Source organism: Martes martes (assembly GCF_963455335.1).
Source record: "Martes martes genome assembly, chromosome: 2".
Lineage (NCBI taxonomy): Eukaryota > Metazoa > Chordata > Mammalia > Carnivora > Mustelidae > Martes > Martes martes.
Window position 1 is genome coordinate 35,345,193 of NC_137889.1, and position 14,192 is coordinate 35,359,384.

At 36.1% G+C, this 14,192-nt stretch overlaps 1 protein-coding gene across 1 annotated transcript in view; it reads left to right on the forward strand.

Annotated features, from left to right (window-relative positions):
• Positions 1–14,192, forward strand: part of LOC308338240 (A disintegrin and metallopeptidase domain 3-like) — a gene marked incomplete at both ends in the record, with an annotated part of 111,004 nt that overhangs the window by 69,456 nt on the left and 27,356 nt on the right. The window contains one exon of the mRNA XM_080796290.1: positions 1,818–2,007. Coding sequence (XP_080652416.1) covers positions 1,818–2,007 — 190 coding nt within the window. The remainder of the gene's footprint in view (positions 1–1,817; positions 2,008–14,192) is intronic.

Sequence of the window (14,192 nt, forward strand, 5' to 3'; positions counted from 1 at the left end):
TGAAACATGAAGAAATAGAAAACTAAAACAACTAAAAGCAAGCAAAGAAATTGAACCGGTAATCAAAAATCTCCAAACAAACAAAAGTCCAGGGCCAGTTGGCTTCAAAGGTGAATTCTACCAAACATTTAAGGGAGAATTAAAACCTATTCTTTTCAAACTATACCAAAAAATAGAAATGAAACAAAAACATTCACATTCATTATATGAGGCCAGCATTACCCTGATTCCAAAACCAGACAAAGCTTACACTAAAAAAGAGAACTCAGGTCAATATCCCCGATGAACATAGATGCCAAAATTCTCAACAGGACACTAGCTAATCAGATTTAACAGTGCATTAAAAGAATTATTCACCACCACCAAATGGGACCTGGGCTGCTGGGGTAGTTCGACGTAGACAAAGCAATCAATGTGACACACCACACTGATAAAAGAAAGGAGAAGAACAATATGATCCTCTCAATAGATGCAGAAAAAGCATCTGACAAAGTACAACATCCATTCTTGATAGAGAGCACATACCTCGAAATCATAATGGCCATATACAAAAAACCCACCACTAATTTCGCCCTCAGTGGGGAAAAATTAAGAGCTTTTCTTTTATGGTCAAGAGAAGACAGGAATGTCCTCTCTCAACAGTTACTTAACATAGTACTAGAAGTCCTAACCTCAGCAATCAGACAACAAAAAGAAATAAAAAGCATCCAAAATGATGAAGGAAGAAGTCTTAAATTCCACTATTTACAAACAGCATTATAACTCTATAAGAAAAACCAAGACCCCACCAAAAAATTGCCAGAACTGATACATATATTTAATAAAGTGGCAGGATACAAATTAATATATGGAAATCTGTTGCATTTCTATACACCAACAATGAAGCAGCAGAAAGAGAAATCAAGGAATCAGTTTCATTTATAATTGCACCAGAAACCATAAGGTACCTAGGAATAAACCTAACCAAAGAGGGAAAATATCTGTATTCTGAAAACTCTAAAACACTGATGAAAGAAATTGAAGATGACAAAGAAGTGGAAGAACAGTCCATGCTCATGGACTGGAATAACAAAATGCTAAAATGTCTATAACAAATGACAATTGTTAAAATGTCTATACTCTCCAAAGCAATCTACATATTTAATGCAATCCCTATGAAACACCAACAAGCCTTTTTCACAAAAATAGAACAAACAGTCCTGAAATTTGTATGGAACCACAAAAGACCCTGAATAGCCAAAGCAATCCTGAAAAAGAAAAGGAAACCTGGAGGTATCTCAATTCTGGACTTTAAACTATATTACGAAGCTGTAGTCATCAAGATAGTATGGTAGTGGCACAAAAACAGACGCAGAGATCAATGGAACAGAACAGAAAACCCAGAAATGGACCCACAACTATATGGTCAACTAATCTTCAGTTTTCCACATAAATTTTCTAGTGTGTTTCATTTTCTTATAATAAGTGCTTATAATAATGCTTATAATTGTGATGGCAATCATAATGAAAATAATAATAGGACATATTTAAAGAGAGGTAATTTTTGGTGTGGTGATCATTATATGTGCTTTAATATATTTTAACTCATGTCACCTTAACTCCCTCTACTTGCTAGATGCCTTGTATTGAATTACAATAGAAATAAACCTATTGCTTTTATTTAGAACTTGTATTAAAGACAAAAAGCCTCTCCCTTCCTTCTTGGCTCCTCTGTAAGTGCAGTATTACAGAATTTTTGATACTTGTCAGTACTTCACAGAGTGTTGCTTTAATAGTGATTTTATTCCAATTATCTGAGGAATATAATTTATTTTTAGACATTCCCATGGTGTCAAGTTTTTTAGCAGTTGCAACATGGATGAATTTAAACGTATGGCTTCACAGCCTGAATTTGAGTGTCTTCAGAATAAAACAGTTTCAGAAGTGGTTTATCAAGGAAGAGTTGTGGCAGCTTGTGGCAATGGAATTTTGGAACCTCCTGAACAATGTGATTGTGGCCTTGCAGAGGTTAGTGACAAACATTTCTAACTCATCTGAAGATTTGTTTTTTTGTTTCTTATGTAGTCTTCTCAATAGAGATGTAATATAGGAGGACTGTTGAAATGCAGCTACCATTTAATTAAACATCTAAGATACAGGGATATAGGGCATGTGATAACTGTCTCATCCTGAATTTGAAGCATTTGAAAAGTTTAAGTAAAGTGTAACCATAGCATGGATTACAGAGGCAGATTTTCTTTATGGTGTAACCATTAATACTAATACCCACCTTCCTGTATCATAAACATTGGTAACATTAATCCTGTATTTATCACCTCAAGCATGTGAATTCCTTGAAGTGGCTGCCCTGGTTCACTATGTTATTACATGTATGTTGTTGTATACCTGCTCATCTCCTAATTTCCATCCTTGCATCTGAGGGAATGTCATTTATTTTAAATTGACTTCCCAGAATTATATTAGTAATAATCCTTGGTTTGTTATTGTTATATTTAGCTTTTTGCTGTTACTCCTTTTTTAGTTGTGCTTGGTAAGATGGCTAATCACCGCATTTTTGTTGTGCCTGTTTTCATACACTTAAGCATGATATTTGGAATGTTCCATGTTCACTTGAGAAAATGCAAACTTTTGTTAGAAACAAAATTTTATACAACTTGATTACATGATAATTTTTCAGTGAATGCCTCAAATCTTCTGTATTTTTATGAAGTTTATTTGTCTGAACTCTTAGTACCCGAGAGATAATATTGATACCCACAGCTATGCTGTTGGATTTGCCTAATTCTCTCTATACATTATTCTGTTTTTTGAAGCTGTTTTATACTGTGGAGACTTATAATATGATTGTTATATCTTACTAGAAATTTAACTTTTATTTTCAAATGCTGGGTCTCTTTACCTCTAATGTTGCTTTCTGTTTTAAAGTCTATTTGGAAAAAAAAATAAAGTCTATTTGGTTTGATGTATCTGTATATCTGTGCACATACTAGCTTCTCTTCATCAGTATTTCCCTGATATTTCTTCCTTCTCATTTACTTTTTCTGTACTAGTAACTTCACGATCTACATTTACTATCCAATCTATCTTTGATTATCAGATTATCCTCTTAAACATTATTGTGAGTAATATTTTTGCATATTTTTAATTAAATGAAGTCCTTAATTTATTCAGATTTATTTTCTTTTCACGAAATAGCCTCTTTCTGTACCAGGATCTTCTCTAGGATACCTCAATACATTTAGCAGTTATGACTCCTTATAGTCCTCTACATTGCATATGTTTTTAAGTTTAGTTGTCTCACAATTTTCTTATTTTCTATGTTCATTTTGCCACATTTGTTTTTTTGTTTTTTTTTTAAATTTTTTTATTTTAATAAACATATAATGTATTTTTATCCCCAGGGGTACAGGTCTGTGAATCGCCAGGTTTACACATTTCACAGCACTCATCATAGCACATACCCTCCCCAATGCCATTTCCCCACCACCCTCTCCCGTCCCCCCTCCCCCCAGGAACCCTCAGTCTGTTTCTTGAGATTGAGTCTTTTATGGTTTGTCTCCCTCCCAATCCCATCTTTTCATTTTTTCTTTTCCGACCTCCCCCAACCTCTCCCCCGCCTTGCATCTCCACTTCCTCATATCAAAGAGATCACATGATAGTTGTCTTTCTCCGATTGACTTATTTCGCTAAGCATGATACCGTCTAGTTCCATCCACGTCGTCGCAAATGGCAAGATTTCATGTCTTTTGATGGCTGCATAGTATTCCATTGTGTATATATACCACATCTTCTTTATCCATTCATCTGTGGATGGACATCTAGGCTCTTTCCACAGTTTGGCTATTGTGGACATTGCTGCTATAAACATTCAGGAGCACCACGTTTGTATCTTTAGGATATATACCCAGTAGTGCACTTGCTGGGTCGTAGGGTAGCTCTATTTTCAGTTTTTTGAGGAACCTCCACACTGTTTTCCAGAGTGGTTGCACCAGGAAGGGATGCTGCACTTTGTCAAACGCTTTTTCAGCATCTATTGAGAGTATCATATGGTTCTTACTCTTTCTTTTATTAATGTATTGTATCACATTGATGGATTTGCGGATGTTGAACCAACCTTGCAGCCCTGGAATAAATCCCACTTGGTCGTGGTGAATAATCCTTTTAATGTACTGTTGGATCCTATTGGCCAGTATTTTGGTGAGAATTTTCACATCTGTGTTCATCAAGGATATTGGTCTGTAATTCTCTTTTTTGGTGGGATCCTTGTCTGGTTTTGGGATCAAGGTGATGCTGGCCTCATAGAATGAGTTTGGAAGTTTTCCTTCCATTTCTATTTTTTGGAACAGTTTCAGGAGAATAGGAAGTAATTCTTCTTTAAATGTTTGGTAGAATTCCCCTGGGAAGCCATCTGGTCCTGGACTTTTGTTTGTTTGGAGATTTTTGATGACTGTTTCAATCTCCTTACTGGTTATGGGTCTGTTCAGGTTTTCTATTTCTTCCTGGTACAGTTGTGGTAGTTTATACGTCTCTAGAAATGTATCCATTTCTTCCAGATTGTCAAATTTGTTGGCGTAGAGTTGCTCATAGTATGTTCTTATAATTGTTTGTATTTCTTTGGTGTTGGTTGTGATCTCTCCTCTTTCATTCATGATTTTATTTATTTGCATCCTTTCTCTTTTCTTTTTGATAAGTCTGGCCAGGAGTTTGTCAATCTTATTAATTCTTTCAAAGAACCAGCTCCTAGTTTTGTTGATTTGTTCTATTGTTTTTTTAGTTTCTATTGCATTGATTTCTGCTCTGATCTTTATGATTTCCCTTCTCCTGCTGGGTTTAGGCTTTCTTTCTTGTTCTCTCTCCAGCTCCTTTAGGTGTAGGGTTAGGTTGTGTATTTGAGACCTTTCTTGTTTCTTGAGAAAGGCTTGCACCGCTATATATTTTCCTCGCAGGACTGCCTTTGTTGTGTCCCACAGATTTTGAACTGTTGTGTTTTCATTATCATTTGTTTCCATGGATTTTTTCAATTCTTCTTTAATTTCCTGGTTGACCCATTCATTTTTTAGAAGGATGCTGTTTAGTCTCCATGTATTTGCGTTCTTTCCAAATTTCCTCTTGTGATTGAGTTCTAGCTTCAGAGCATTGTGGTCTGAAAATCTGCAGGGAATGATCTCAATCTTTTGGTACCGATTGAGACCTGATTTATGACCCAGGATGTGGTCTATTCTGGAGAATGTTCCATGTGCACTAGAGAAGAATGTATATTCAGTTGCTCTGGGATGGAATGTTCTGAATATATCTGGGATGTCCATCTGGTCCAGTGTGTCATTTAAGGCCTTTATTTCCTTATTGATCTTTTGCTTAGATGATCTGTCCATTTCAGTGAGGGGAGTGTTAAAGTCCCCTGCTATTATTGTATAACTGTCGATGTATTTCTTTGATTTTGTTATTAATTGGTTTATATAGTTGGCTGCTCCCATGTTAGGGGCATAGATATTTAAGATTGTTAGGTCTTCTTGTTGGACAGACCCTTTGAGTATGATATAGTGTCCTTCCTCATCTCTTATTATAGTCTTTGGCTTAAAATCTAATTGATCTGATATAAGGATTGCCACCCCAGCTTTCTTCTGATGTCCATTAGCATGGTACATTGTTTTCCACCCCCTCACTTGAAATCTGGAGGTGTCTTCGGGTCTAAAATGAGTTTCTTGTAGGCAGCATATTGATGGGTTTTGTTTTTTTATCCATTCTGATACCCTGTGTCTTTTGATTGGGGCATTGAGCCCATTAACATTCAGGGTAACTATTGAGAGATATGAATTTAGTGCCATTGTATTGCCTGTAAGGTGACTGTTACTGTATATCGTCTCTGTTTCTTTCTGATCTACTACTTTTAGGGTCTCTCTTTGCTTAGAGGACCCCTTTCAATATTTCCTGTAGAGCTGGTTTGGTGTTTGCAAATTCTTTCAGCTTTTGTTTGTCCTGGAAGCTCTTTATCTCTCCTTCTATTTTCAATGATAGCCCAGCTGGATATAGTATTCTTGGCTGCATGTTTTTCTCGTTTAGTGCTCTGAATACATCATGCCAGTTCTTTCTGGCCTGCCAGGTCTCTGTGGATAGGTCTGCTGCCATTCTAATGTTTTTACCCTTGTATGTTACAGACTTCTTTTCCCGGGCTGCTTTCAGGATTTTCTCTTTGTCGCTAAGACTTGTAAATTTTACTATCAGGTGACGAGGTGTGGACCTATTTTTATTGATTTTGAGGGGCGTTCTTAGCATCTCCTGGATTTTGATGTTTGTTCCCTTTGCCATATTGGGGAAATTCTCTCTAATAATTTTCTCCAATATACCTTCTGCTCCCCTCTCTCTTTCTTCTTCTTCTGGAATCCCAATTATTCTAATGTTGTGTCGTCTTATGGTGTCGCTTATCTCTCGAATTCTCTCCTCGTGGTCCAGTATTTGTTTGTCTCTCTTTTGCTCAGCTTCTTTATTCTCTGTCATTTGGTCTTCTATGTCACTAATTCTTTCTTCTGCCTCATTTATCCTAGCTGTGATAGCTTCCATTTTTGATTGCACCTCATTAGTAGCTTTTTTGATTTCAACTTGGTTAGATTTTAGTTCTTTTATTTCTCCAGAAAGGGCTTTTATCTCTCCGGAGAGGTTTCTCTAATATCTTCTATGCCTTTTTCGAGCCTGGCTAGAACCTTGAGAATCGTCATTCTGAACTCTAGATCTGTCATGTTACCAATGTCCGTATTGATTAGGTCTCCAGCCTTTGGTACGGCCTCTTGTTCTTTTTTTTGAGGTGAGTTTTTCCGCTTTGTCATTTTGTCCAGGTAGGATTTGCTTTCTCCTGCTGTGGAATTCCGCTGTTCTTGGTGACTGAAGTTGGTTTTGGATGGGTTTCTTGTTGCTCTTCTGGGGGAGGGGCCTGTTGTAGTGATTCTCAAGTGTCTTTGCCACAGGTGGAATTGCACCGCCCTTGCCAGGGGCCGGGCTAAGTAATCCGCTCAGGTTTGCTTTTGGGAGCTTTTGTTCCCTGAGCGCTCTTCCGTAGAGTTCCGGAGGACGGGAATGAAGATGGCGGCCTCCCAATCTCTCCGCCCGGAGGAGCCGAGAGCTTGGGGTTCCGCTCCTCAGTGTGCTCTCAGAGCAAAGCGCCCAACCGCCCCGCCTCTCTGGCCTGCAGTCGCACCTTGAGGAAAGCAGTCAATTGCTGGAGTTGGAGAAAAGCGCTGGGTCGCTTCTGTCTCCGCAGCCTCCAGCCGCGTTCCGAGCCCACCCAGCCTGCGACCGGCACAAGGTAACCCCGGGCTTAGAGCTCGCTCCTCGGCTTTGTCGCTGTAGCCGGCTTCCCCGCTCTAATACCTGCGAGCTCTGTGGCACTCAGACACCCCCAGTCCTTCTGTTACCCCGCGGGACCTGGGGTTATGCTGACCCCGCCTGGGTTTCCCCCCGGTTTAGCCTCTGGAGCGATGTCTCTCTGTGGAGTAGACTTTTAAAAGTCCCGATTTTGTGCTCCGTTGTTCCGCCGCTTGCCAGGAGCCGGCCCCTCCCCCCGGGGTCTATCTTCCCGTCGCTTTGGATTCACTTCTCCGCAGGTCCTACCTTTCAGAAAGTGATCGATTTTCTGTTTCTAGAATTGTTGCTCTTCTCCTCTTCGATTTCTGTTGGATTTGTAGGTGTTCACAATGGTTAGATAAGCTGTCTAGCTGATCTCCTGCTACCCGATGTCATCTCAACCTGCTACTTCTCCGCCATCTTGACTCCTCCCTGCCACATTTGTTTTTTAATTGGACTTTTGTTCATTTCTTTTTGAATCTGCATGCTTTTTCTTTCTTCCACCATTTATTGCAACAGTGATTGGATCTGTACTTTTATTTTCCTCTAGTGATTATTCTTGCATTCTTAGCATACATATTTAAGTTATAACCATATCTAGGCCACCTCTAAAATAATGGGATTTAACTTACATAAAATTCTTGTAAATATTGCATTTCTGTCACCTCTGTGCTTTATATTAGAAAATACCCTAAAGATTTTATTCTGAAAATACTTTATTTTACCTATTGTTCCTTTTGGTCATTAGCATATCTTTGCATGTCACAGCACCATTCTGAAAGAATTACATTTAAATTATATTCTCTTTCTTAAAATATACCTTAGTATATTTTAGTTCTCTTGAAAGGAAGTTCTTGCCCACTTGAGCAATAAATATTTATGTCATACTTATCACTTCATTGTGATATAAAATACACATGAAATATATGCTTGAAAGACGAATTAAGTCTGTATGGATAGATACTTAACAAGCACCTGAATAATTTGCACTCAGGCCTCATCAAGTAAATTTGAATATGATCCCTCCTCTTCAGTTTTTAGGAAGAGTTTAGTAAAGTAAGTATTAAACCTTTTGTGAAGTTTGGAAGAATTCACCAGTGAAGTCATCTAGTCTTGGTCTTGTGATTCTTGGGAGGGTTTTGATTGCTGGCAATCTATTCATACTTTCATTTCTTCATGATTCAGTTTTGGTATATGTATTTCTAGGAATTTATCCATTTCTACTAAGTTGTTCAATTGATGGTCATATAATTGTTCATAGTAATCTCTTAAGAACATTTGTTTTCTTGGTATCAGTTGTAACCTCTCCTTTTCCATTTCTGATTTTATTTATGAAAACTCTCATTTTCTTGGTGAGTCTAGCTGAAAGTTGGTTATATTTTTAATCTTTTGAAAGTATTGGCTTAGTTTCATTGATCTTTTCTATTGGGTTTTCAGTCTCCATTTAATTTATTTCCATTTGATTTTTAAAATTTTCCTCTACTAACTCCAGTCTTCTTTTTTCTACCTCCTTTGTAACTATAAAGTCAGATTGGTTTGAGATATTTTTTGTTTCTTGAGATAAGCCTATATTGCTATGTATGTCCCACTTGGAATAGCTTTTGCTATATCACAGACATTTTTCTGTGTTGCATTTAAATTTTCATTTCTCTCAAGGTATATTTTGATTTTTTAAAAAATTTCTTCATTGATCCATTGGTTATTCACTAACATATTGTTTTACCACCACATATTTGTAATTTTTCCAGATTTCTTCTTGCAATTGATTTCTTCTTTCATACCTTTGTCAAAAAAGATATTGACAACATTTTAGACTTCTTAAAACTACTGAGTCGTGTTTTGTGGACAACACATGATCTAAAATGGAAAATGTTTCATGTGCACTTGAAAAATATGTATTTTTGCTGCTTTTGAAAGGAATGTTGATCTATTAGTTCATCTGGTCAAATGTGTGTTTTTATTTTCTATTCTTAGAAAATTAAAATAATTCTGAAATTCCAAAATCTACATTAATATTTTGTTAAAACTGTGTGAAATTGTTTTTTATTTTTTTCTCTCCAAATTTTCATATAAACTTCAGTTAGTTAACAGGCAATATAATATTAGTTTCAGTAGTAGAATTTAGTGATTCATCACTTACATATAACATCCAGTGCTCATCACAAGTGCCCTCCTTAATACCAATCACCCATTTAAACCATCCCCTTCCCACCTCACCTCCATAAACCCTGTTTGTTTTCTATAGTTAAAGAGTCTCTTTTATGGTTTGCCTCTCTGTATTTTCCCTAAGTTCACTATTTTATTTCTTAAATTCTACATGTGAGGGAAATCATATGGTATTGTCTTTCTCTGACTGACTGACTTCTCATAGCTTAATACTGTCTAGATCCATCCACATCATTGCAAATGGCAAGATTTATCTTTTTACATCTTTATCCATTCATCAGTCAGTGGATCCTTGGGCTCCCTCCATAATTTCGCTACTGTTAATAATGCTGCTATAAACCTTGGGGGTGCAATGTATCCCATCAAGTGAGGATTTTTGTATCCTTTGGTTATTACCCAGTATGTTACTGCTGGATCATAGGGTAGTTCTTTTTTTTAACTATTTGTCCCATTGTCACTGAAGACATCAGTGCCCAATTCTGCTTCTGCCTGCCATACCTAGCCAAATGATCGGTAGAAATCTGTGTTGTATTGACAAAGGCATTATGACCTTATCTTTGGTTTTCAACAAAAAAGACTTATGATTATCTAGGTGGTCTTCATTATACTTTTATAATGAAGCATTTATTCATAAAGTTATTAATGAACATTTAGGTTATTTTCATTTGTAGCTATTACGAAAAATATTTCCAAAGAATATTCATGTTCAAATCTTTGTTGACTTATGTTTTCATTTCTGTTGGGTAATATCTAGGAGTGAGATTGCTGAGTCATAATGTTAATTTACTATAAATCTATAATAAAATGTCAAACTGCTTTCCCAAATATTGTATTATTTTACATTCCAAACATCTTTTGTATGAGAGTGGTAGCTATTCCTTATCCTCATCAACTTTTCTTATTGCCAGTCTTTTTCATTTTAGTCATTTGCATGTGTGCATTGTGGTTTTAATTTGTATTTCCTTGATGACTAATTACATTGGACAGTGTTGCATATGATTATGGGACATTCATATTTCTCCTTTTTAAAGTGTCTGTTCAAACATTTTGCACATATTTATAGGGTTGTTTGTTTTTCTAAAATGTAGTTACAGAAATTCTTAATATAAACTATATACAAATCTTTTGTAAAACTTTCTCCCAGTATATGGCTTGGCTTTGTATTTTCTTGATGATATCTTTTAAAAAGTCAAAGTTTTTAATTGAGTGAAGTTCAGTTTATCATTTTTTTTGTTTTATGCATTATGCTATTTGTGCCTTATCTATCCCAAGATTGTAAAGATTTCTCATAAGTATTCTTCAAGAAGTTTATTGATTTTAGCTTTTATGTGTATATCTACGATCCATTTTAAGTAATATTTGTAAGTTAACTATCAGGGCATTTTTTTTCTGTATGTATTTCCAATTGTTCTAGACCCATTTGTTGAAAAATCATCTTTTTCTTGGTACCTATGTTGAAAAGCAATATATCACATACTTTGTGTTCCATTGTTCCATGTATCCATCCTTATACCAATACCAGATTTCCTTACCCTAACTCATAAAATCAGGTAAAATGCATCTTCATATTTTGTATTTCTTTATCAATACAGGTTTTGTGATTTTAGGTTTTTGCATTTCTATGTAAAATTTAGAATCAACTTGTCTATTTCTACTCACACCCCCTAAAGAAAAAAATAATCCTCCTGGAATTTTGATTGGGATTTTTAAAAAAAATCTATAGAATTTGTGGAGAATGGACATATTCATAATTTTATGATTTTCAAACTATAAACATGACATATTGTTCCACTTATTTAGGTATCTTTAATTCTTAAAGTTAATTCTAAATATTTCATGTTTTTGAATGTTACTGTAAAGTGAGTACTTGTAAAAATTTTAATTCCCAGTATCCTTTGCAGGTATGTAGAAATAAAATTAAATCATGAAATTTGTTCACTCCTCCTATTAATGTTATTTTGAATGACTGATTTATATTTTGAAAAATAGTTACAAAATAGCTGAATCAGAATTATCAACAGAAATGAGTATATGAAAAAAAATGCTTCTGGAGTTTATTCCAAAAATAGAGGAACATTTCAGTATTTTTCAACATGTATTATTAAATTTATAAAGAGAAAAATTGTAAGATACTACATATTGAAGAGAATTTGATAATGGTTTGGACAACCAGGAGAAAAGAAAATGTCCTTTTCATTCTCAGGTTTCTCAATGATGAACCTTGGCTACCTATTTTATAAAGTTTTGGCTTCCAGTCCTATGATGGAATTTTATTCCTAAAGCACAAGTATCCTTACAAGTCAACTTCTAAGGCAGGCATTTAGTCTAGATTTATACTATTCATTGAGTATTGTGAAAAGTTACTCTCTACTATAGGCTCTTCTTTGATACTAGCCTTGGAATTCCCTGTGATATCATTGATTTTTGCTCCCCCCCACATTAATATTTAGTGTGTGTTTGATCCCCTATCTTCCCTAAATACTCTTGATAATTTTTCATTAAAATATTTATATTGTGAAGCATAACATTCTTTTGTTAATATTGAAATATAAAAATGAAAAAAAAATCATCTGACTCCTATAAATTTAAAACATGTTATATAGTAATAAAGATTTGCTATACTTTAATAATACACTAACTTTGTATTAATATATTGAAGACATAGTACCTAATTTTATATAAAATATTACATGATAAACCAGGTATTACAAAAGATCAGGAATAAATTGTTGTTTTATAAAGGTACCTGATAAATTTATCTACTATTTTGGATGAAAGATCTCTCATTACAGCTTCTCTTACAACATAGCACTCGAACAATTCCATGTATTATAGTTTTCAGAGTACAGATTTATTCTTAGGTTTTGTTTTTGTTTTTGTTTTTCTTTTTTGGTGCAGTTATAAATGGTGTTTTCTAATTTTTCTTTCTGCTAGTTTGTTATTAGCATATAGAAACACTACTGATTTCTCGCTATTAATTTTGTATCCTGCAACTTTATTGAATTCATTTATTACTTCTAGTAGTTATTTGGTGGAATTTTTAGGATTTGGTGGTATTATGATATTTGCAAATATAGACAGGTGGTATGCAAGTATTATGTTATCTGCTCTACTTATTTACCAATATGGATGCCTCTTATTTCTTGTCTGATTGCTGTGGCTAGAACTTTTAGCACTATATTGAATAAAATTGGCAAGAGTAGACATCCTTGTCTTGTGTCTGATCTCAGAAGAAAATCTCTCAGTTTTTCCACATTGAGTATTATATTAGATGTACTGGAAGATCTATATTCTGAAAACTGAAACAACATTGATTAAAGAAATTGAAGGTTACACAAACAGATGGGAAGATATTCCATGATCATGATTGGAAAAATTCATATTGTGAAAGTATTCATATTACCCAAAACAATCCACAGATTTTCAGCACAATTGCCACCCAAATACCGACAGCAATTTTCACAGAACTAACACAAATGACACTAAAATTTATATGGAATCACAGAAGACCCTGAATATGAGTCAGTACACAAGAGACTGATCTTAAGATAGGCAGAAAAAGCTCCACAAATAAATGTAGGGGAGAAGCCAAATCTGGGAGGTTAGAAAAGGCAGGAACAGTAGTTGGGACCTGCCCCCAGGAGGGAGTTGCAGGCATGGAAAGTGGAAAGCACCAGTAAGCATCATGGGGAAAAAGAGTCCCTGTAATGTCCTGCCTTGAAAACCAGAGGGACTGAACTCTCTGTTTGTATAACCAGGAGGATTTGGAGCCTAGAGCTTTGAAAGTCAGCCTGGAGGGCAAGTGAAGCTGAGTCCCCACCCTTAAAAAGACAACAGCATTCAGAGAGGCAATATAGAATGGACAGTTTGTACAACACCTGGGACAAATGGGAGAGATATCTCTGTATAAGGATTTTAGAGCATGTTGGGGTCTTTTCTAGGAACAAAGGAGCTGGCATCTGCCATTTTCCTCCTCAACCCCCTAGCATAAACACAGAGCAGAGTCACCTGCGAAGGTGGTGCTACATATACGCTTGCTACCTAATCTGCTAACACTGTGCCCCACCCACTGAGGACTGGCCCAGTCCAAGATTTCTAACCTCAGAAATAGACTTTTCGTGAATTATTTTAATGCTGCACACCCTGCCTAACAGCTGCCTCCAGGCACTGCATCCCCCGTGGGGTGGCCATCGCTCAAATTTTGCTAACTGCTTTGTGTGCCCCACCCACCTACCACAGAGCCTCAACTTCTTCCACAATTCACACCCAGCTACCAGAGACACAGATATCACATGTCCCAGGTTGTCATCACTGCAGCATGCCACCTGTAGAAGTTACTTTTAGGTAGTCTTGAGCAATGGAATGTAGAAAGGGCCCACAGTGACCACCTGGCTGAAAACACAGTCCCATCAGGTGACCCACCTCAAAATATCCATAGCCTAACTAACCAATGGGCTACTTAAAACTAGGCACAGTTACCAAAATACTACCTCACCTTCTCACTTTAAATATGGCCCCTAACCACTGCCTCATTGCAGACAGCCTCTCCCTTGCTGTGTATTCCTCCCTTCCCCATTCCCTTGCAGCATATTCAATAAACTTCTGACTCCTTCGTTGGTTGAATCCTTTCACTGCCTGATCATTGGCTTTCACCCAATCATTGCCCCACACTTTGGAGGTCTCCATCTGAT